We start from the raw sequence: 21045 nt of genomic DNA, 5'->3' as shown, positions 1-21045 counted from the left end.
CGTCCTGTGAGGTGACCCAACAGCCCAATGAGTCGGGTCAGTCAGGGGGGGAGTTAATGTGTATGTATAACTGGCGTCCCCTCCGCCCCAACCAAGGTTGCATTTCTTCCCAGTGAAACCACAAACCGCAAGGACATCCTACGGGTATGCTTAGACTTCATACAAACGCCGTCAATGCCAGCCAGGAATGATGAAGAAGCAATCAACCTCCTCTCTCTCGGTGGGTTCCCGCGCCCTTCGCTGTCTTTGGTCGGATCTATGCTAACAAGAACCAGATGGCGGGGGTGTACGAGGAGTGGCTTCACTCCTTATATTGCATGAAATGATGGTCCAGATCAAGGAGTCTTGCGGTCTTGCAAATATTCCCAAGCCCTGTGAATACTTCCATATGATCGGAGGGACTAGCACAGGAGGGTAAGTGAGGCCCCGGGGGAACTGCGCTTATGATTCGTTGTTGATATCGTTCCAGCTTGATTGCGATCATGCTTGGAAGGCTCCGCATGTCGACTGAGGAGGCTCTACGAGAATACGACCAGTGTTCCCAAAAGATCTTTTCCTCCAAAAACAAGAAGTGGACCACTGCCACTGAGAAGTACAAGGCCACTGCTCTCCGGGAGGTCGTCGAGGACCTTGTCCGGCGGCGCAACATGGGGGAGTACCTCCTGGACGTGTCCTTAGATCACGATTCCAAGGGGCAGTGTTTCGTCTGTGTCATGCCCGCGCAAAAGATTGGCGAACCTCGCCGGCTTCGGTCCTTTCGCTCTCCGGGTACTGACTATGATCTCGAAGTCAAGATCTGGGAGGCTGCACGCGCTACTACCGCTGCTTCCGTCTATTTTAAGCCGATGGCTGTCAAGATCGGGGAACACGCCACGGAGGAATTCATCGACGCCGCCATAGGCTGCAACAATCCCGTTATTTACCTCCTCCAGGAAGCTGCGGCTCAGATTGGGAATGGTCGGCGGCTTGGTTGTCTCATCAGCATTGGCACAGGAACAAGGGTGGTCAAGATTGGGAGGGCGTCGACAGGTCTGAGGAACATTGGGCAACTGCTGAAGTTTGGGAAAGAACTGATCGGGACACTGAAGAATACTGCAACTGATGGCGAAGATGCCCACCGCCGAGTCCAGGCAAAGCTCGGCGAACACCATAACGCATACTTCCGCTTCAATGTCCCCGATGTCGCCGACAAGGTCGGGCTGGACAAGTATCTCCAGATTAATACTCTCAAGGCCGCGACAGCAGCCTACCTGGCCCAGCCTCTTGTCGCTGCTCAGATCTTGAACGCGGCCGTCGGATTGGGTGGCAACTCATCCGGTCACGGACTCACCCTTGGCCACGCCGGTAAGATGAACCCCCCCTTTTACTCCATACCATATCAAATACTAAATCGGGATTTAGACGGCATCGATAAAGACCAAGTGATCTTGACCACACAGGAAGCTCAGTCCTTGGGTGACATCAGCCGTTTCTTCATGGCGAGGGATGACATATTGCGCAAGCTGGATACCTGTTTCCCACTACGAGATACCAAAGGCAAACCCCGACGGGAGTTCCTCTTGTATGGTATGGGTGGAGTGGGCAAAACCCAGATTGCTTTGAAGGCCGCTGACGAGTTTGAGGAAAGGTATGGTCAACTCTTGTCGATGAATAAGTTCACTCTCTCTAACTCGCATATAGGTTTGAATACGTCTTTCAGATTGATGGAACAAACGGACCGTCGGTAAATCAGAGCTACGCTCGCGTTTGTCAGCAATATTGTGAGGAATATAGCCAAACAAGGACCATCCCGTCCGGAACCATCGACGAGATGAAAGATGCCGCGTTGAAGTGGATAGGAGGGTTGTCGGTTGAGTGGCTCATCATCTACGACAACCACCCCGACAAGGACCGCCTGGCGCCGACTCTTCCACGCCGAAATACGGGCAACATCATCTACACTTCCCGGTCCCAGGGGTTTCTGGCGGACCTCCCCTCCGATTGCGTGTGCGAGGTCAACTCGTTCTCGGAAAAAGATGGGGTCGAGTTGCTCCTGAAGATCGCCGGCAACGAACACCTCAGAGAGGACGAGGAGGAAATGAAAGCGCTGCGGGCTAGTGTGGTCGAGGTCGGTTGTCTGCCCCTCGCTATCGAGGCCATGGGGTCATATCTGAGAAAAGGGGATTGCACGCCTCTCACGTATCTACAGAGATTCCGCGACCGGCAGAATAGGTCCGAGTTACTTAGTAAACCAAATGCTGACGGCTCTTCACCGGCTCGCCCGGGTCTGTATACCGCGCTCGACCTTTCCTATGACGCGCTCCTGGGCCTTCGGAGACGCGAGGGGAGAGGCATGATGGGCACCGCTGCGCGGAACGCTCTGGTTGCCTTGAATCTGCTGTGTTTCTACCACAACGAGGAAATCCCAATCAGCATGATAGAGCGCTCAGCTGAGGAACGGCGAAGCTGGGGAAGTCATGGTGTCTACCCCCTCTCAAGACTCGCGGGCGACCCGTTCATGGACGCGACTTACCTGCTGGCATGTGACTACCCCAGCGGGAGATGGAATAATATCCATTTCAACCTGGGGGTACAAATTCTCCAGCAGTTCTCCCTTGTCAAGCGGTCGCGGAAGGGAAACACTGTCTCGATGCACGTCATGGTTCAAGCCTGGGTTCAGGACAAGATGGCCAAAGAGACACAGAAACGCTTAGCCCAGGTTGCCAGAGTCGTGCTTATTGAGTCGATAAAACCGGGCTGGAACAGGATGGACCAAGCATTTCTGCGGTTCCTGCCTCCTCACATCAACGCCTGCATGGCCCACGAAACCGAATCCGTCGGCCATCACTACAAATACGAGGCTCTCCTGGATTTCAAGCTGGGGTGGTACTACTACCAACAGAAACAGTTCTCGCATGCTGTGGACCACTTCGAGAGGATGTTGCGGGCATGGAAATGCAACAGCGGCGGCTACAGTCAGACAGCAACCTACGGTCTCTCGCTCCTAGGGAACGTCTATCATGACATGGGCCGCATCGGCGACGCAGAGGCGGCGTATGTGGAACTCCTCGAGATGCTATCCCTTCGCAAAGACGACATGCTAGATGATTACAAGGAGCGAATGAACCGTACAGAAAAGGATTTGAAGAGGCAAGCTAGGCATCGGAGGGTAGCCCGCCTTCTCTTGTTAGGGAGGTCAAATGACCAGAGCGTCACGGACGATGGAGACCAAGCCCTTGCTGCGCCGGACACGCACATTTCCGCCGGAAAGCGCGATAACGGACCCAAGCCGCTAATAAAGACACTGGAACAGACGCTCGAGGAGGTCAACGCTGCTGCCGCTCCAGAACCCAAGAGGGAGACGCTATGGGAGTGGGATCTAGAAGTGGGCAGTGTCTACGCGGAGTTGGCAAGCCTGTTGTTTGACTCAGGGAGGCTCAAAACCGGCAGGGAGTGTCTTGAACAGGCCATCGGGATAGCTAAGATGGACGATGGGGAGCACGACTTCCAAATCTGGACCTGGGAAGACGAGCTCATCCGCCGATCGGGAGGCGCAGATCTGGGCTACTGGAACCAGCGCTACAAGGACGTCAGTGCTCTCCCACCGGATCTTTACGAGAAGTTCCAAGGGCACGAATACGCCTTCGTGTTGCCGATCGGCCTGGCGGCGGCATTCCTTGCGGACGGTGACCTCGAGGGAGCCTACGAAACGTACGAATCAGTGTTCAAACGAGCCCCGCTGCTCTACGGGCCCAGCGACCGCAAGACGCTCTACCTAATGCGCGCGATGGCCGAGTGCGCCGCCAAGCGCGGCTTGTTCGAGGAGGCCGAAGAGCTCGCCAGGAAAGCGGTGGAGGTAGCCAGGGCTGCCTATGGACGATGGCACTACCAAACTGCTAGGTGCCTAAACACACTCGCCGCTATCATGGTGCCCCAGACATTAAACTTGGGGCCGGGATCAGAATATTGGAACACCACGCTAGAGGCTTACGATGCCGTCCGGGTCGCGTTCTGGGAAGGGCATCCTATGGCCAAGAAGCTCAAGCGTCGCTTGGAGGAGTTCAGTTCCGGGGGGAACGAAACAGGGGAGGACTTGCCGGAAGAGCTTTTCCACGAGATCGTAGTCAGGATCTTCGCCGACGGCGCCCCAAGGTCGAAGAAGGAATACATGAAAAAAGCATCCGCCGCCTATCGAGAAGCCAAGAGGGAGCTGTATCAAGCAGAGGAGAAACTGGAGAAGAATCGGCTCCTACAGCAACGAGGCGCAAATGAGGGACCGCAACTCCCTGGGGACAGCACCGGGAGAATACTACACACGGTTATAGAAAGCGAAGGATCAGAGAACACGGAAACCGAAAGGAGGCGGAAGGGGAAAGACAAGGAAATCGTCACATTGTCTCCCATCCCCGAAACCGCCCTGGACGTTAAGGAGGAAGCCACTCTGAGACCGCAAATCAGCTTAACCGAGGAATCGACTGACGGTGAGCCGCTGCCAGGCATCAAAGGAAAAGGAAAGGCCGCGTGGGAGCCGGCAGAAGTGAGTCAGGACGCGAATGGGGTGAAGAGAGAAGGCGACGATGGGCCGCCAGAAAAGCTCGGCGCGGCGAAGCATGACCTTCTTTGGGTGCTTGAATACGAGATCGACCTGGGATCTGAGTGGAAGACGGCCGGAAAACCATGGATACGCGTCTGGGAATTAACGAAAGAGGGCGGAGGCTGCAAACGGATGATAACAGGAGCGGTTGTTGGAGACGGAGAGCCGCGCTGGCGGCGTATTAGAAGCTGGGCCGATCTCGACGACTTAGTCAAACCCCCGGATAGGGAGATGGATGATAATTTGTAGATTGAGGTATAGAACCGGCTCTTGGTGTTTGGGGCTGGGCTCCCTTCGCGGTGGCTCAACGGATTCCATTGAAAGCAAGTCTGCGCACACCAACACCTCATCATGAATCTGACCCTTGACCTTCTGTGCCGCGCTTCTGTATCGCCCTCATCAGCTCGTACAATTGCCCAAGTTGCTCATCTATTCTCACGAGTTAGCGTCAGTGATGGATGAAACCCATCGGCTCAGGGCATGGCAAGGAACTGGATGACTGAAGTTCATACCACTCATCTTTGAGATCTTCCCTTGGTCAAGCTTCTCCCCAGCCCACGCGTCGCCTTCAATCTTCTGTGCATACAGCTGCCACTCCGTGAGGAATCCAATCTAGAAGCGGTTACGAGCTAGGTGAGTTACCGTGTCTTTTGGTGTATCTCGGGCATGTGTTCAGTGAAGATGGATGGTTCGAAACTGACCAGATGGACCGGGTTCTCAACATCCCGATGTGCCCTGAACTCAGCCTTGATATACTCGTCGCCCAACAACCGCATTTCCGAGGGGAGATGCCGCCTGTGTGCCCGAAATAGACGTCGGTAGAGATAGATTGGTGGTAAAAGAGCCATGGGACCAGGTGACATGGCATTTGTCGAGGGCATTGCGGATGCCAGGAGGCGGAGGGTGGGTCTCATGATGGAGGAGTGGGTTTAATATGTTCTATTTTGAGTTCACCTTGCCGCGTCGGTCCTTAGTTTGTGGCCAAGAGTGCCAAAATATGTTTTGTTATCTTTGGATGGATGTGATGGTAAACTCGTGAAATGCGCCTGTTCGTGCAATGCTTGGTGTTGACAGACTGGATCCACACAGTGCGGTTTGAACACACCACACCCAATTCACATGTAAATTCCGGTGGTATTTCGTACTCAGGGGCAGGTTCAGTCATTCTATTACAATGGAAACACTGAGTGAAACAGGGTAGTGTGGATCCAGGTGATGTCTTTCTATTTCATGATCGTTCGTAGCGTCGTGTGTTACGCGCCCGGACACGATCATAGGCCTTTCCATCTTTTACTCAAGAGCCTCGGCTATCCACACGGCTTGGATGATGCTGACCTTCTTCGCATAGTTTTTCTGTGTATAGACGTGTTCCAAAAACATGATGGCTTCCTTCTTCTGACCATGCAGGACACTCGAAGGATGTATCGCCACGACGTGTTTGCCATGCGCCGTGACGTAGCTGTTATCCGGTGCCAGAATCGCCGTCTTGATCGAAAACCCCGTCAGGAAGCACTTGAGAATTGCTGCCGCTTGTTCTGGCGATATTGGTGTGAACGGCTGGGGATCTGGTGGTGGCTGTTCCATCATGCCCTGGCGCACGCACAGGCCCCGGAGTTGCTTACGGATGTTCAAGGCCTGCTTCATGTTTCTGATGTTGATCTTGCGGTCTTTGCACCACTGGATCCGGTCGGCGTTCTCGGCCGCGTAGAGCTGCATCGTGGTCAGATACGTGAGAAGATCACCCTCTCGTCGGGAAAGCTCCTTCCGGTACTCCTCGACTTCCTCCTTTGCTTCCTCGGTCCGTAGCTGGAGAAAGATGTCCTCGCCAGAGGTGATACAAGAGATGATATCAATCGCCTCGAGCAAACAGTCGTACTTTGGGTCCGCCGCTGCTATAATAACTCGAGCGTACGGAGGTGTGAGGGGAAACGACACCATCTTGCGCCCCGTTTCCGTAATGGAGCCATCGTCTGCAAGTGCGCCGAGGATGTGAAGATGCAAAAGAGCCTTCTCGACAGACTCGATCGCGGGAGGGTCCATGAGCGGGAAGGACAAAACGTCATCTATGCCCCTGGCTTTCATGGTAAGAATGGCGCTGAGGATATCCGTTCGTAAGATTTCGGGAAGATCTGTCTTGTATAACGTCTCGTACGACTCTTGGGTGTATAGTCTGTAACACTTGCCGGGTCCTTCACGCCCGGCTCGACCGGTCCTCTGGATGGCGGATGATTTTGATATGGGTTTTGCGAGCAGCGACTCCATGCCGAGCCGCGGCCGGAATTGTTTCACTTTGGACTTCCCGCAATCAATGACGTATCGCACGCCAGGGACGGTGACGGACGTCTCGGCGATGTTGGTCGCGAGGACAATCTTCCTCGTCTGTCCGCCTTTGATCGGCTGGAAGGCCTCGTGTTGTGCCTCCATTGAGAGTTGACCGAACAGCGGGAAAACCTTGACTTTTGGTAGTTTAGGTCCCAGCGTTGAGGCGTATTCTTCAATGAGTCGCTGGGCCGACTCAATCTCCTCTTGGCCGGTCAGGAATGCCAGGATATCTTTCCTGCCATGTTTATCCGACAGCGCTTCTTCCGTGTGAAGCTTGAATATGGTCTTCATGAGCGCCTCCTGGATATCCGGGACGGGCTTGGGCGTGTGAACAACGTCGACGGGGAACTGCCGCCCCTCGATCTGGAGATACTCGACTGAAGAGTTTGGCTCAGGGACCGGATTAGATGGGGCATTGGAGTCCTCGGGTTTCGTGCTAGAGAAGAAGTTGGTGATCTTCTCGACGTTGGCCGTGGCACTCATGATGATAACTTTGAGTGGGATCCCGCCACGTCCAGCCTTGTCTCCGGAGATGATCTGCTTGAGAAAGCCCGACAGCATATCGACATCCACGCTCCGCTCATGGATTTCATCGACTAGGATGGCGCTGTACTGTCTGAGGTGGGGGTCGCGAAGGAGTTCCTGGAGCAGCATACCCTCGGTCAGATATTTGATCCTGGTCCCGGGCGGAACGCGGTGGTCGAACCGAACTGAATAGCCCACCAAACCTTTCGAGACAGGCCCCTTGCTGTTCCCGCCAGCATTTTGCCCATTGAGCGGCGTGCCTGCCTCTCGGGAGACACGATGGGCAAGAGTCGTTGCTGCAACTCGTCTCGGCTGCGTGATCGCAATCATGCCTCCCACGTTGACCTCCTGGACTCCCTCGCCGGTCCGGACCTTCACTTTCCTCCTCTGACACCACTTTTCCTGGTACAAAAACTGAGGTACTTGGGTACTTTTGCCCGAACCAGTTTCGCCCACTAGGACTAGAACATCTTTCTGCCGCAAAATCCGTCGGATATCGTCCTGGCGAGTCCAAAGCGGGAGAGCCTTTCTTGCTGCAAAAAACTGTGGGTCACCCGCTGGCGGTCTGGATGCTGAGGCGGACTCAGCGGCCCCCGGCTTTACGCTGAAGGGAGACTTTGATGTTTCCTCAGGGGTGCCTGCATCATGGTCGACAACAACTTGATTCAGTCCTAACTGTGTTGTTTCTGGCCTTGGTCGTTTCGTGAGATAACCTTCAAGGGAGATGACCTTGTCCCCAATTTTGACCGAGTCGTGATTGGCCTCGTTCTTCCTCTTTTTCGCCATTTTCGGTTCACCGGACACGCACACCGTTTAATGGCAAACGGCTGGGAAAAGCGGCGTGTCGATGGGTGAATGCTGGTGTTGAATCATGATAGAGAATGTCAAACGAGAAAAACGAGAAGTGGGGCCCATGTGTGTTTTGGCTTGGGTTCAGAAGTAATTACGCTGTACGTGTAATGTCATACCATCCGAGAGCATCCTCCTCCCTGACGAACATGTTTCCATAAGCACCTTAACGACACGGAACACTCGGATACTTCATTCCGTTGGAAAAACGTACATCTAACACAACATTAATCTTGTTTACTACGCTTTTAACTACTTCTAACAAACCAACCCAAGCTAAGCCGAAAGTTCTAACAGTGGGATGGAAACAGAAACGCTCGAGTACCAACATGCCGCCCCATGTGATAACATCACTTCCGGATCATATGATCCAGTCTCCTCTTTTCCTTCCTAAGTTGGTCGTGCACAGTATCGGCCTAGACATGTACATTAGCAAAATGCCGGTCACCTCTTGGCACATTATGCGGGCTCCTTACCTGGTCAGTCATTTGATTGATCATCTTGTTCTGGAAGTCAACCTCGCGGTTCAGCGCAACGCTATTTTGAGCGGTTTGCTTCAGAAGCTGGCTGGCCTGCCAGAGATTTCCCTCAATTTCCTCTTCGTCCTTTTCCTGCTCCCCATCGAAGTCTTCAAAGAGGAGGTCGCTGCGAACTTTAGGCTTGTTGGAGCCTAGCAACCGCGGAGGCCCTGCTTCTTGTGCGGCTCTGCTCTCGTAGAGCTCCTGGTTTGTTTGCTGTATCTGAGCCTCTCCACGTCTCTCAGCAACGTCAATTGTGTGATCCATTTGTGCCAGTCGGGCTTTTCCTCCCGTGGGACGGAGGAAAGAGCGATTCAGCCGTTCGAGATGGGCGGCGTTCTGGCCAGCAATCACAACGCTTGTTCCTGTAGACATAGAATAGTCAGCAACCTTCACAAGTTGGGGCTCAGGGGAGGTCGGCGTGGGTGACGTACCTGACTTCGTGAGGTTCTTATGCGCACCGGCAAGGCGGTCACCTTGATCCTGGGCCGTCTGGAGATTGTTCGCTGACATTGCAACGGACTGCTCTACCGCCATAAGGATCCGGTTACTTGCAGCTTTATCCTGACGACGGAGGTCATTGATCTGGTCTTTTACTACTTGCACGTCGGCCTCCTCCCTCTCTTCCTCTGTCATCTGGCTCCTGTCGACATATGGTTCTTGAGAACCATATGGGGCCTCGGTCTGCCCCGGAACCGGGCTGAACGACTCCTTCGACGGAGGTTTATAGTTGTCGAACAAGCCGCCGCCGCTGGTATCTCCCAGCCCCCCGTAACCCCCCTGATGCTGCTGAGGGGGGCCCATAGAATCGCCATACGGCGATGGCGCAGGTTCGAACCTGTTTTTTCCCGACACCGTCCGAAGCACCATATTTTTCCCTTGGGAACCCGGTACCTATCGACGGGCTCGAGGTGTTGGAGGGGAGGACGGGGGTCCCTGCCGCGGAGCCAAGTGAGGGCGATCCACCGCCATAGGCAGAATACTGGGAAGGCTGGGGCGAGTACTGCGGTGGAGGGGGGGACTTGTCGTTCCCAAACGACTGCCCGGGGGCTACTCTGCCCGCAAGACCGCCGGGGCGGGGACCGGCTGGCAAGCCGGACGGTTGGCCTTGAGGACGCTGCGAGGCGTACTGGTTTTCATTGTATTGAGAGTTGTTGTACTGGGTATACTGATCGTACTGCGGAGGGGGGGAGGACTGGGCGGGAGATTGGGCACCAGGCTGCTGCTGCTGCTGAGCGTAGGGGTTCGACTCCGGTTTCTCCTTCTCCGACTTCTTAAACAAGGCGCCGAATCTCCCCATGATGGAACGATGCGAACGATTCTTTGGAACGGATTAGATATGGTTAGAACAATAACGGACAGAATGTGGAAGTAACACTTGGAACGGGACGAAAGAAGCGGAGGGTTAAGAGTTCAGGGGCCGAAAGCGTTTGGAGATGTCTTGAATGCGAAAGACCGGTGGGGTTGGGTGGGACTTGGGCGGTGGACGCTGCCCAGACAGCTGCATCCTGACGGCCAGTGTCTTGGGTCCGTTCCAGATTGTGACCCGACGGGTAAAAATGGAACGCTCCTGGCAGCGGCCCACCCATGCTTCGCAATGCTGACGACCCTTGGCCCCAGCTCCTCGCTGCGGGCCTGGCGCAGACGGGCGCAGGTGACGACGCGCCGCCGATTCGCCACTGCGTTCCCGACGGTTGTCCTGCATCAAGAAACATCCCCAGGTGCAAAGGAGTCGTCAATGTGGCAGCGAGGTCGCTTACCTTTTTCGTCTCGTCCGCCTCCTGCGGCGCTTTCCTCGTAAAACGCCAGCATAGCCATCTTGGCCACTTTCTCTTCTTTCCCTTGTTCTCCTGCTCTGCTGGCCACTCTGGCTTTTCGACGAGAGTCTCGTCCGTATCAGCCCGGTATGCGAGGCCCTCTGACTTTTGTACGAGTGTCGCGTCCGTGTCGGCCCTGAATGCGACTTGGCCGTCCTGCGGCGGAGGTGGGGTCTGGTCATCAGGCGGGTACACCGCCATCTTGGCTGTTCGGCGTGGGTTCAACATGCGACTTGCATCGTTGGCTGCAATGGTGTTCCAGCCCTTCCTTGATGGAAATGCGGTGTGCAATGTTCTTAACAGACTTTGTTCCTGCTTCGCCTCTTTGCCGCAAAAGAGAGTTGGAACGTTCCCATCAATTGTCGGCACTTTCTTTCTTCGTGAGAGCTGGCGCTAGATTGACGTTAAACTGCGACTTTCAGTTTGGCAGTGGGGCAGCAGATGGCAGAGGTATCAGGCCATCTCAAGTTTAACAGACATCCAATCGGGGTGCCTCCTGCTGAATGCGTCAGAGGGCCGCTCAGGCCAGTCCTCAATCAGGAGGACAGCGCGCACTGTCTTCATCGCCTCCTTCCATTCTATGCACAACTGGGGAGTCATCGGCCTCTTCTTTCCCCTCGTCAACAAACTCCTTTAGATTTGACAAGACAATCATTCACAATGACTTCTTTCAACTGAGTCAGCGTGCTGGTTCTTGTAACAGCATTTGAACTTTTTGTTCTCTTCGGGTCTTTGCCCTTCGTCTCCTCCTTTTGAGCTTGATCGCTCCATAAACTCCCCAAGATGATACCCCGAATACAGCATCGATTCTCCCTTGAAATGACCGACTGTGCAATATCTGTCCTCCTACTGTCCCATTGACTCACGTATCAACATATCGATCACCTACACTTCGTATCTTCCCAGCGCCATTAGCGGAGAAGTGAACGACGCAACTTTCTGATCAAACCCTCATCCCGGAGAGTATTCGATGTCGGTCTTTACCTTCGACCCCGACCCGCCCCGGGTTGCCTCTCCATGGTTGCGGTCGGGGGAAACCGGCAAGTCGCCGACCCCAGTGCCAGAGCGGAAGGGACCTGTGGGCTTTGGGCTCCTTTCCGACTATGGGGTTACGAAGCTCGAACCCGAGCCACAAGATGGCCCGACCGAGTATAAGCTTCACTTGCTGTTGAGACCGCGGAGGAAGTATGAGCGAGTTAGCACAGCGACTCGCATCTGCGGGTCTACCCAGTCACGGCCAAACCCCGATTTTAGGACGATGAAGCCGGCCCCGGTCAGCCCCGGACCCTCCGTCACATCGACTCAGACACGCCAGGACCGCCTTGAACATCTCACCACCCAACTTTTGTGGAGGCTGCAGCAATCATGTCCCTACCATGCCGGCGCCGCGTCTCCGGGGTTAGTCATCCCCCAGCTGCCCGACGAAAGCGCCCTCAATGCGCCAGTCAAGGTGGGCAAGGTGTTGCCCGGCCTGGAGGCATCGAGGGGAGCGCTGTACGAGATCGGTGTGGCGGACGATGGAACGCTCGCGGGGTTAACTGAAAACGAGATGCACGAGAGTCTCACCACCCTCCGCATCATGGCCGCCAGTTTGGGTTGCAATGTGGAAGTGCTCCGGATGTTGGCCGTCGGGGATTGCGAATGGGTTGAACCGAGCGGCACCGAAAGTTCCGCAGGCTCGGAATCCGAGGACGTGCCGCACCAGGCGAAGTTATGGGTTGCCGAAGCTTTGGTCACGCCGGATTTGCGGCCCAGGGATGACGCGCAGTCGCCCGCCGCGGGATCGCCAGGAGCGGCGCGGCAGGCCGAGGCCTTACCAGACCCAAAGCAAGGGCCGCTCACCACCAACCAATTGCGTGTTACGCTTACAGGGCCGACGACATCGGGAAAGTCTACTCTTTTGGGCACTCTCTCGAGCGGAACTCTAGACAATGGACGTGGGAAAGGCCGGCTTGGTCTCCTCAAACACCTCCATGAAGTGGCGTCTGGCATCACGTCCTCCGTCACGCAGGAGCTCGTGGGCTATAGCGACGATGAGATTATCAACTACGCTCACAGCGGGGTCGAGTCTTGGATCGATATCCACGACTTCACCAGGGATGGCCGGCTGCTTTACATGCTCGATTCTGCAGGCCACCCGCGCTACCGACGGACCATTCTCCGAGGCATCGTTGGCTGGGCACCCCACTGGACTCTCCTCTGCATCGCAGCCGACAGTGCTGAGCTTACTTCAGCTGCGGGCGCCACATCCAGTTCCCTGGATGTGTTGGGCCCTACTGGTGCGGGCGTTGATCTCGCGTCCGCCCATCTGGATCTCTGTTTGCGGCTTGGCCTCCCCCTGGTTGTCGTCATTACCAAGCTGGACCTAGCAAACAAGTCCAGTCTGTCCACCACCCTTAGCAAAATTCTTTCGAGCCTGAAGAGGGCTGGCCGTGTACCCAAAATGGTCAAAGGGGGATCAGCAGGCGACTCTGACCCAACTCTCGTAGCCGAGCTCGACAAAGCAGCCGTCAAGGACGCGCTAGATAGTATGAAGGCGAGAGAAGACCCCTCTTCCATCGTCCCCATCCTCCTGACCAGCGCCGTTGATGGCCGGGGAGTCGGTACACTACACGCCCTACTTCAGGGTCTGCCGCCGCCTCAAACGCCTACCTCTTTCGATTACATCGGCGCAGCCCTGAACCCCGAGCAACCCGCTTGCCTCTTCCACATCGAAGACAAATTCAGCCTCCCCGCCTCCTACGCCCTCGCCACCAGCGACGCAGACCAACAAACCGACCTCGGCACCGTGGTGGCCGGATACCTCCGCTTCGGCACCCTCTCCATCGGCGACAAGATCGTCGTCGGGCCCTTCCCGCCCGACGACGACGACTCCCACGGCGCCACCCCGGACGAGCGCGGCGTGCTGCCCCACAGCTACGGCCTCTCGCCCTCGCACCTCTCCCCGTCTCACCCGTCCTCCGGAGAGCTCAGCCGCGCCGCCTCCCGCAACGCCGTCTCCGCCTCGGCCACCAGCGGCGAGTGGCACACCGCCACCATCGTCAGCATCCGCAACCTGCGTCTGCCCGTCCAGACCCTCGCCGCGGGGCAGGTCGGCTCCATCGGCATGGTGTTTGAGCAGCAGCCGCCGGCGGCGGCATCGACTGGTCAGGAGAATGGCGGCGTCGGCGTCGGCGTGGGCGTCACGGTCGCCACCACTAATGGTGCTACCAAGACCCCCAGGCTGCGCAAGGGCATGGTCCTGGCCGTGCCGAGCCAGCACATGGTCGCGTCCGGCCTGTCGCTGCAGGCTGTCAGCGGGTTAACGGCGACGTTTGATGCGGACAACGGCGGGGTCGGCGCGCTGACCGTGGGCGCCTTGGTCAATGTTTATGTGGCGAGTGTGCGGTCTGCTGCGCGCGTCGTGCGTGTGTCGAAGGTCGATGCGCAGAATGGTGGTGGTGGGGGGAACACGGTGGCGGACGATGTTGAGGATGGGTTGTTCGGGCTTGCGGAGGATTTGGAAGTCGAGAGTGCCCTGGCGCTGGATGCGGCCGCGGCCGCGGCGGATGGGAGTGTCGAGGTGCAGTTGGAGTTGCTGTCGACGAGGGAATGGGTTGAGCTGGGTTCGCAGATTCTGGTGCTTGAGGGTGGGAGGCAGGATAGGTCTGGGCTGGAGGGGTTTGTCGGGAAGGTTGTTGAGATTGTGGAATGAGGCTGGCGAGCGAGGGTTGTAGTTATTTTTTTCCTGTATGTTTGTTAGTGTTTCCTCTCGCCTAGAATTCAGTTGTATTGCCAGCCCTTGATATACGAGTTCTGGCTTGCCCATTATCACCGACCACCCCCATGAATGGCGCAACGGTCAATGGGGGTGGTCAAGGCCCTGGGGCGGGAACTTCGGGCTGGTGTATCTCTGAACGGGAGGTCATCAGTTCGAGCCGCCCCGGAGTTCTTGCAAACCCCAAATGGGTTTCGTAGCCGGCTGAGCCCCTTCGAACTGAAGGGGTCGAGCCGGTGAGCTTTTGCTTTTTGCTGCGTTGTAATAATAATGTTGAGACTGGTATCCCTAAGGTTGTGGTGTGGTTGTCCGACACGAACATTTTGCATTTGGTTAGATGGCGCCCTTCAGATATGGTTTGGCAGCTTCTGTTTACGCAGACGTAAGAACGTAAGATGTCGTCGAAGGTTGTGTCTGGGTGCTCGCCATTGTTCCGCGCAAGCTGGCTTGATCGTAGGTAAGTAAGCGAGCCAAACACCTACAAGGGATATCCTGCGAGAAGGTCGCCGAGAGAACAATTGTGTTACATGTTACATAGTCTATCAGCAGCAAGCGTTCCATCTCCAGTCTGTCTTTCTATTCCCAGACCCCCGATTGATCGTTGCCTCTCTCTTCGTCACAATGAATGCCATCAACCGCAGCCGCAATTAATTCACCCACCCCCAAAGCCCAACGCCATGACGCCCTCCCCAAACATCCCCCCTCTTACAGCCCCCCTCCCCAACCCTTATCCCCAACCCCATCAAGCCGTCACCAGCCCATAAAACAGCGTCCACGTCAACACGAACCCCGCGAAGCCGTTCATCAGCCCGCCGGCCCAGAAGTCGTACGCGCCGCGGAAGTAGCGGCTCGTGTCGAGCGGCGGCTTGCCCGAGGCCAGCGACGTCGGCGCCACGCGCAGCGCGTAGAACAGCACCGCCGTCACCAGCGACAGCGCCACGTAGAAGACGAACCCAGAGTACGATTCCAGCCCGAGGATGCCCGCCGACACGCCGAAGAGGGAGGCGGTTAGGGATTGGAGGTTGTAGAGTGTCTGCGAGGTGGGGGTGGGGTTAGCAAGGGGGGTTGAGGGTCTTGGTTTTTTGGGGGACGGTGGGTGGGTGGGTGGTTGGGTGGAGGAGGTCGGGGCGGTGGTCGCGGTTGCAGATTTGTTTTTCCTGCGGGTTGGGGAGGAAGAGGCCGGCCGGCCGAGTGGCCGGGCTGGGGAAGGGAGGGAGCAACTCACCCGTGAGTTGTGTACTAGGGACTCTTGCACGATGGGGGATATTTGGAGTTCTTGTTCGGAAGGCATGGTTGTGGTAGGTGGGTGGGTTGCGGTGACGGAGCGGTGTCGTGGTTGTTGTGCTGCTTCGTGTGCCCCGAGTTCGTATCACCTAGGTAGTTGTTTCTTCGAGCGGGTTGTCGTTTGCGTATGGTACAATTTCTGGTCTTCGTGTTCGAGAATTGTGTCGAGGAGTAGCGCGGTATCGTTTAGCAATGTGGAAATCGTCGTCGTTTCTTCAAAGCTCGGCCGTGCCGCGAGCTCTGGAGCCGCGATGCGATGCAACGGCTCCGCTTGCTGGGGGATCGACAAGCCACATGGCTTGGAGCTGTATGTGGGGGGCGGAATGACCGCTAATACGGTATTACAGGTGAAATGTTCTGGATAACGTTACCATCTTACCCCGAAATTGGAAAGTTAAGATCCTTGCAGATTAATGCGAACGCAATTCCCTCCCTCTTTCAGGGGTTCACAATTCGTCTGAAAAGTGATTGTCAGTTTTTCAAAATCCCGTGGTACAAGAAATAGCATGACCCTCTTTGAAACGGCGTGTTTGCACACTGATACTCGGTGCTACAAAGGGCAATTGATCATAGCGTCGTTGGGGGAGCATGAGAAACAAAAAGACCCTTGGAACGATACACTTCGATACGTACTTTGTTTGTCCCGCCGTACCGGACTCGCCCCCCAATGTTTAATGACGAGGGTCGCGCGACAGGGGTTCATTCTCGATTCTCGGGCCAAGAGCTTCAAACATTTAATGAACGCTAAGCGACCTCTTTCCGCAGGCGTTGCGGTGTCATTACAGTGGATTCGCTGGTACTTCCAGGAGTTCAATTGAACAAACTACCTAATCTAGCCGAGAGCGCCCAGTCCCCATCGTCCCATTTCCATCCTCGTCCGGCCGCGCACATCTCGACCTCGAAACAGAAACATGCACGGCGGCTACTGCAACGGCCACCTCCAACGCTAGCACATACATACCGTGTCTCGATTCCCTCCCGTCGTCCCCGCCGCCCCGAGGCTTCGCCTGCGCCAAACCGGGGTCTCGTGTCTCGCGTACCGAACTGCTGTTAAACGCCGTCACAGGGACGGTCGCCGAACGACGGTCTCTGGTGCGCACGAGGCGGGCAGATGGGGGACTGGTGCTGTCGCCGCGTGACCACCCACCAGCAGCAGGAGCAGCAGCATTGTTCATGGAGACCGTCATACAAGACCACACGCCGCTTGCCGATTATCTGAAGGGTTAGCCCGCCATTCCCTTCGTCTTTGCGCGCATCGCAACAGTTTTCGAAAATGTCGATGTTCTGGACACTAACCGCTTTCCTCTTGGTAGACGAGGGCGAAGAACAGCAGGCCTGGGCCACGCCGTCCGTCTCGGATAATCACGATGAGTCGCCGCCGTCCAGTCCATCGTTCGCGCCGGTAGGGCGGCCGATGGTCAAGAAGCGCTTCCGGGCGAACCTTCCGGACCCGCTGCCGTTGAACATCCCACCCATGAACCGCCTGAGCTCGTTGCGCCATTCATACTCGGTCAGTATGATTGCATTGAGTTATGCCCCGCGGCAGTGCGATCCGAGACTGAAACTGACCATTTTCTGCTTGCGCAACAGAAAGCCGTAGTGTCAAGGATAGATCGCGCCGATAACCTCAAGTTCATCGAGCAGTTCCGGTACACAATTGTCGCGTCCCAGTTGCTAAGTGGGCATTCTATAGCAACCCATCCATCACACCATAACCGACCAAAGGACACGCCAGAAACCACCCAGACTGTAGCGGTAACATCAACTGGACTGTTTGCGACAGCGGCTGCCGCGCTTGTCGTTGCATGGGTGGCTAGATGGGTGTATTCCGGAGGTTATGCCCACTTAACTAAGAAGCGGGTGAGCTTCACGGCGCTGCTTCTAGTAGCGGTCGCCGTGGTGTCACAGGCCTATCTCCGACAACAATGGCTTCGATATTTGAGAGACCAAGCGCTGGGCGAGGTGACCAGCTTCGTTTCCAGGTCTCAGGACTTTGACAGCGCGTCCAGTGCTGCGATATTATTGATTCAGGAGGTTGAGCTCGTGTCTCGGGGCTACAGGATGTAAGTTGCGTCGATCATGACTCCTGCAGAACGCAGCTCACACACATCCAGAAGCGCACCCCTACCCCCAATTAGCCGCATGGAGGATCGGTCTCAGACACGCCGCTGCAGCAGGCTGCGCAAGGCGTTGAAGGGACGGCTGTCCGACATGATCGAGAGCCACATGCAGGTCTGTGCGGCGGTCAAGGGGTTCGCCGAGCAGGTGGATCTGGAGAAGTACCACGACATCTACGACATCAGCGACTTCGACATATCGGACGCGATGCGAGGATTCTCGGAGAAGGAATTCGACGACCCTGAGTCTCTGCGGTCTCTCAAGATTGCGGCGGCCCGTTTCTACACCATTCGCAAGCTTCTGCTATGCTCCCTCCTCGCCTTTGAAGCAGCAGGCGACAACACCGACTTCTTGCGATGGTCGACGGCCGTGGAGGGCTTAAAGACTCTTAACCAAACCACATTTCAAAGCTTCGAGAGGGTTCGCCAGCTCCTCAGTGAAGAAGAGAGTAAGTGAAACCCCTTGCGCTCTTGCTGTTTACCCACCCCACCAGTGCTAACTTGAGCGCTCAGCCTTCCCCACCATTTCCGACTCAAAATCACCGCTATCCCCGAACCGAGAGAAGCGTCGGTCTCAATTTATGAAACTTAATTCGTTGTCAATGGGCATCCGAGGTCTTCAAGCAAAGCTTGCACTTTTACGAGAGGAGTCAGAGAGAACGCTGAATGAGGCGGAAGATGTGTCGGAGTTGGGGAATAATTTGATGGCTCAGTACGAGTCTATCGGGCAGGACCTCAAGATGCTCACGCAGGCATGGGAGGAAGGGAAAGCCGCCCTCGCGTCAGGTATTGACCGCAACGAAAAGCGCCTGTCTTCCCTCAGCACCCTACTTTCTCCGGCCACCTCATTAAGCGGACTCACCACGGTCGAGGAGGGTGGAGCACTCGAAGCATTCAAGGCCTTAACCGGGGAATCACCACCGGGCTCGACTTTTGGCAGTCCCAAGGGGGATTCGGACGAGGCCGAAGTGTTCGAAGCGGTCTCTCTGCCGACCCGGACGCGCAGTCTCCTGACCAGGGACGAGCGGATAGCGAGGATGAAGGAAGATCGGGAGAGGAGAGAAGCCGTTAGGGAAAGGGCCGACGCGAGCCGCGGGATGCTCCGAGAGCTCGAGACGGTCATCAACCTGCGGCCGAAGCGGGCGACCATGCCGGCGCCTTCTCGCATTTCATTATGACAGTGACGACAACCAAACCAACCAACACGGGCCTTAACTCTCCTTTGTCATTTTGCATCATGTTTCTCTACCCGTCTATCTCATGGCGGGTTGTATAGACGGCGGTTTGTTTTCAATTGGATTGGCTCTCAGCATCCAGCATCATCGTCTCTGGAGCTTGCTTGACTGTATCATTGGGGCTGGCGTTCATCGGGTGGGACTGCTGCGAGCATGCATCTATCAATATGCTAATTCTGCATTGGCTTGTAATTAGAATTTAGCGGCATCCTTGTATGTCACAATACAGTGATTGTGGCAGAAGTGACGTTCGATGAAGCGGTAGTGATGTGTTGTTCAAAAGTGCCCTGCCCCTGAATCCCAGCTCTCAGGGGTCAACAGGCAGCCAACCAGCCCCCCACACACTGCACAGGAGGCGGTAAGCTGGAGCTGGCGGAGCTAACCAGGAGGGGTAATCAATTTAAGGCCAGGCGCGTCTTTTCGACCGCCAAAGCGCGTTCGCGTGCCCACTCCATCTTTCCCTCCCACCCACATCTTCACACAAACCCAACGGCCACAAACCCAAACCACCGCAACCCGCCCGTACTCTCCAGCTTTTGCCCGCTAAAACTCCAACGACAATTCTACAACCCCAAACTTTTCCCACAACACCCCCCACACACATTCAGTGAGAACAACTCCGTCACCGCCCACACCTGTTGGGCTGCGCTGCCAAGATTTAGAAACTGACAAACGCAGCCATGTTGGAAGCACGGTTGGAGCAGGCGAGCATCCTGAAGAAGGTATGCGCATCTTAACTCTGAAGCTTGATTTTGTAGTTTTGGGCGCTCTAACAAACGTCGTTTGTAGGTCGTCGACGCGATCAAGGACCTGGTGCAAGACTGCAACTTCGACTGCAATGACAGCGGTATCGCCCTGCAGGCAATGGACAACAGCCATGTCGCTCTTGTGTCCATGATGCTCAAGGCCGAGGGTTTCTCGCCATTCCGCTGCGACCGCAACATCGCGCTCGGCATCAACCTTTCCTCCCTCACCAAGGTGCTGCGGGCGGCCCAGAACGAGGACATCCTCACCCTCAAGGCGGAGGATGCGCCCGACGTCCTCAACCTCGTGTTCGAGAGCTCCGAGACCGACAGGATCTCCGAGTACGACCTCAAGCTCATGGACATCGACCAGGAGCACCTGGGCATTCCGGACACCGAGTACGCGGCCACCATCGCGATGCCGGCCTCCGAGTTCAAGCGCATCACCACAGATTTGATAGCCATGTCCGAGTCTGGTATGCAGGCCCAGGTTGTTCCGAGGAAGAGGCAGCTGCTAACAGATCCCGCACAGTCACCATCGATGCTAGCAAGGACGGTGTCAAGTTCTCGTGCCAGGGCGACATCGGCAACGGCGCCGTCACCCTGCGGCAACATTCCAGCGTGGAGAAGCCGAACGAGTCGGTCGAGATCGAGCTCAGCGAGCCCGTCTCGCTCACCTTCTCCCTCAAGTACCTCGTCAACTTCTGCAAGGCCTCGGCCCTGTCCACCCAGGTCAAGATCTGCCTCTCCAACGAGGTGCCCCTGCTGGTTGAGTACACCCTGGCGGGAAGCAGTTATCTGCGTTTCTACCTCGCGCCGAAGGTATGTGATTCTACATCTTTCTCTAATGATCAAGGGCTAACCATGCTTTTTCAAAAGATTGGCGACGAGGAGTAAAAAGGGCTGCACGACACCCTGATGACGACTTAAGGACTGATACGACGGTCACGTAAGATTGATTCTGCATGGATAGGTACCTCCCTGTAGCCGCACCAGAGGGATGTTTTGGCAAACGTAGACGCATTGATGGAGGTTGTGGCCAGAGGGCCAGGTAACATGAAGGCGATCTGGGCGCTGATGGGAATAAGGAAGTTATTTGCACCCCATTGCAGACTCTAAATCTACTCTGTCCAGCCCACTGCAGCTCCTGGTTGTGTCCAAGTGTACTGTCGGGTGTAAAGAGGTCTCAGCATCTTGTATCGGGAGGCTGACAATGAAATTTTGGTGCGACCGCGGGGCCCAATGCTTGTTCGAGTTGGCGGGGTAAATTCGTGACACAACCGCCCAGCACAGCTAAGGTTAGCC

At 56.0% G+C, this 21045-nt stretch overlaps 8 protein-coding genes across 8 annotated transcripts; 4 read left to right on the top strand and 4 right to left on the bottom strand.

Moving 5' to 3' along the window:
• Nucleotides 1–121: 121 nt before the first annotated feature.
• B0H64DRAFT_352810 (uncharacterized protein) lies at nucleotides 122–4808 on the top strand (the record flags this gene model as incomplete). Its single annotated transcript, XM_062801499.1, has 5 exons — nucleotides 122–220; nucleotides 276–414; nucleotides 470–1344; nucleotides 1402–1627; nucleotides 1681–4808. Coding segments are annotated over exons 1-5 (4413 nt in total), but the record flags the coding sequence as incomplete, so codon positions are not given.
• B0H64DRAFT_382406 (uncharacterized protein) lies at nucleotides 4809–5650 on the bottom strand. The gene is made up of 3 exons (XM_062802869.1): nucleotides 5275–5650; nucleotides 5086–5185; nucleotides 4809–5002 (listed from the first exon to the last, which is right to left on the bottom strand). Exons 1-3 carry the CDS (start codon nucleotides 5485–5487, stop codon nucleotides 4923–4925), a joined length of 393 nt encoding a protein of 130 aa, XP_062664520.1. The 5' UTR covers nucleotides 5488–5650; the 3' UTR covers nucleotides 4809–4922.
• On the bottom strand, nucleotides 5651–8300 carry B0H64DRAFT_382404 (P-loop containing nucleoside triphosphate hydrolase protein). Its single transcript, XM_062802868.1, has one exon. It carries the CDS (start codon nucleotides 8204–8206, stop codon nucleotides 5864–5866), a length of 2343 nt encoding a protein of 780 aa, XP_062664519.1. The 5' UTR covers nucleotides 8207–8300; the 3' UTR covers nucleotides 5651–5863.
• Nucleotides 8301–8399: 99 nt separating this feature from the next.
• B0H64DRAFT_382400 (uncharacterized protein) lies at nucleotides 8400–10462 on the bottom strand. Its single transcript, XM_062802867.1, has 4 exons — nucleotides 9675–10462; nucleotides 9222–9625; nucleotides 8746–9152; nucleotides 8400–8685 (listed from the first exon to the last, which is right to left on the bottom strand). The coding sequence occupies exons 1-4, from the start codon at nucleotides 10085–10087 to the stop codon at nucleotides 8620–8622; spliced, it is 1290 nt and encodes a 429-aa protein (XP_062664518.1). The 5' UTR covers nucleotides 10088–10462; the 3' UTR covers nucleotides 8400–8619.
• An 826-nt stretch (nucleotides 10463–11288) lies between these two features.
• On the top strand, nucleotides 11289–14356 carry B0H64DRAFT_28969 (uncharacterized protein). Its single transcript, XM_062800042.1, has one exon. It carries the CDS (start codon nucleotides 11575–11577, stop codon nucleotides 14296–14298), a length of 2724 nt encoding a protein of 907 aa, XP_062664517.1. The 5' UTR covers nucleotides 11289–11574; the 3' UTR covers nucleotides 14299–14356.
• Nucleotides 14357–15091: 735 nt separating this feature from the next.
• B0H64DRAFT_382397 (Rab5-interacting protein-domain-containing protein) lies at nucleotides 15092–15955 on the bottom strand. Its single transcript, XM_062802865.1, has 2 exons — nucleotides 15587–15955; nucleotides 15092–15394 (listed from the first exon to the last, which is right to left on the bottom strand). Exons 1-2 carry the CDS (start codon nucleotides 15650–15652, stop codon nucleotides 15104–15106), a joined length of 357 nt encoding a protein of 118 aa, XP_062664516.1. The 5' UTR covers nucleotides 15653–15955; the 3' UTR covers nucleotides 15092–15103.
• Nucleotides 15956–16321: 366 nt separating this feature from the next.
• Nucleotides 16322–19240, top strand: B0H64DRAFT_382396 (Mysoin-binding motif of peroxisomes-domain-containing protein). Its single transcript, XM_062802864.1, has 5 exons — nucleotides 16322–16867; nucleotides 16959–17155; nucleotides 17236–17708; nucleotides 17760–18211; nucleotides 18276–19240. Exons 1-5 carry the CDS (start codon nucleotides 16819–16821, stop codon nucleotides 18938–18940), a joined length of 1836 nt encoding a protein of 611 aa, XP_062664515.1. The 5' UTR covers nucleotides 16322–16818; the 3' UTR covers nucleotides 18941–19240.
• Nucleotides 19241–19445: 205 nt separating this feature from the next.
• Nucleotides 19446–20943, top strand: B0H64DRAFT_334632 (proliferating cell nuclear antigen, N-terminal domain-containing protein). The gene is made up of 5 exons (XM_062801112.1): nucleotides 19446–19604; nucleotides 19676–19719; nucleotides 19787–20216; nucleotides 20273–20562; nucleotides 20620–20943. Exons 2-5 carry the CDS (start codon nucleotides 19678–19680, stop codon nucleotides 20635–20637), a joined length of 780 nt encoding a protein of 259 aa, XP_062664514.1. The 5' UTR covers nucleotides 19446–19604; nucleotides 19676–19677; the 3' UTR covers nucleotides 20638–20943.
• The last annotated feature ends 102 nt before the right edge of the window (nucleotides 20944–21045 follow it).

The sequence above is a fragment of the Chaetomium fimeti genome (assembly GCF_033439085.1).
Source record: "Chaetomium fimeti strain CBS 168.71 chromosome Unknown B0H64scaffold_1, whole genome shotgun sequence".
In the NCBI taxonomy this organism is placed as follows: domain Eukaryota; kingdom Fungi; phylum Ascomycota; class Sordariomycetes; order Sordariales; family Chaetomiaceae; genus Chaetomium; species Chaetomium fimeti.
Note: the sequence above shows the minus strand (reverse complement) of the source record. Positions and strands in the feature narration are given on the sequence as shown.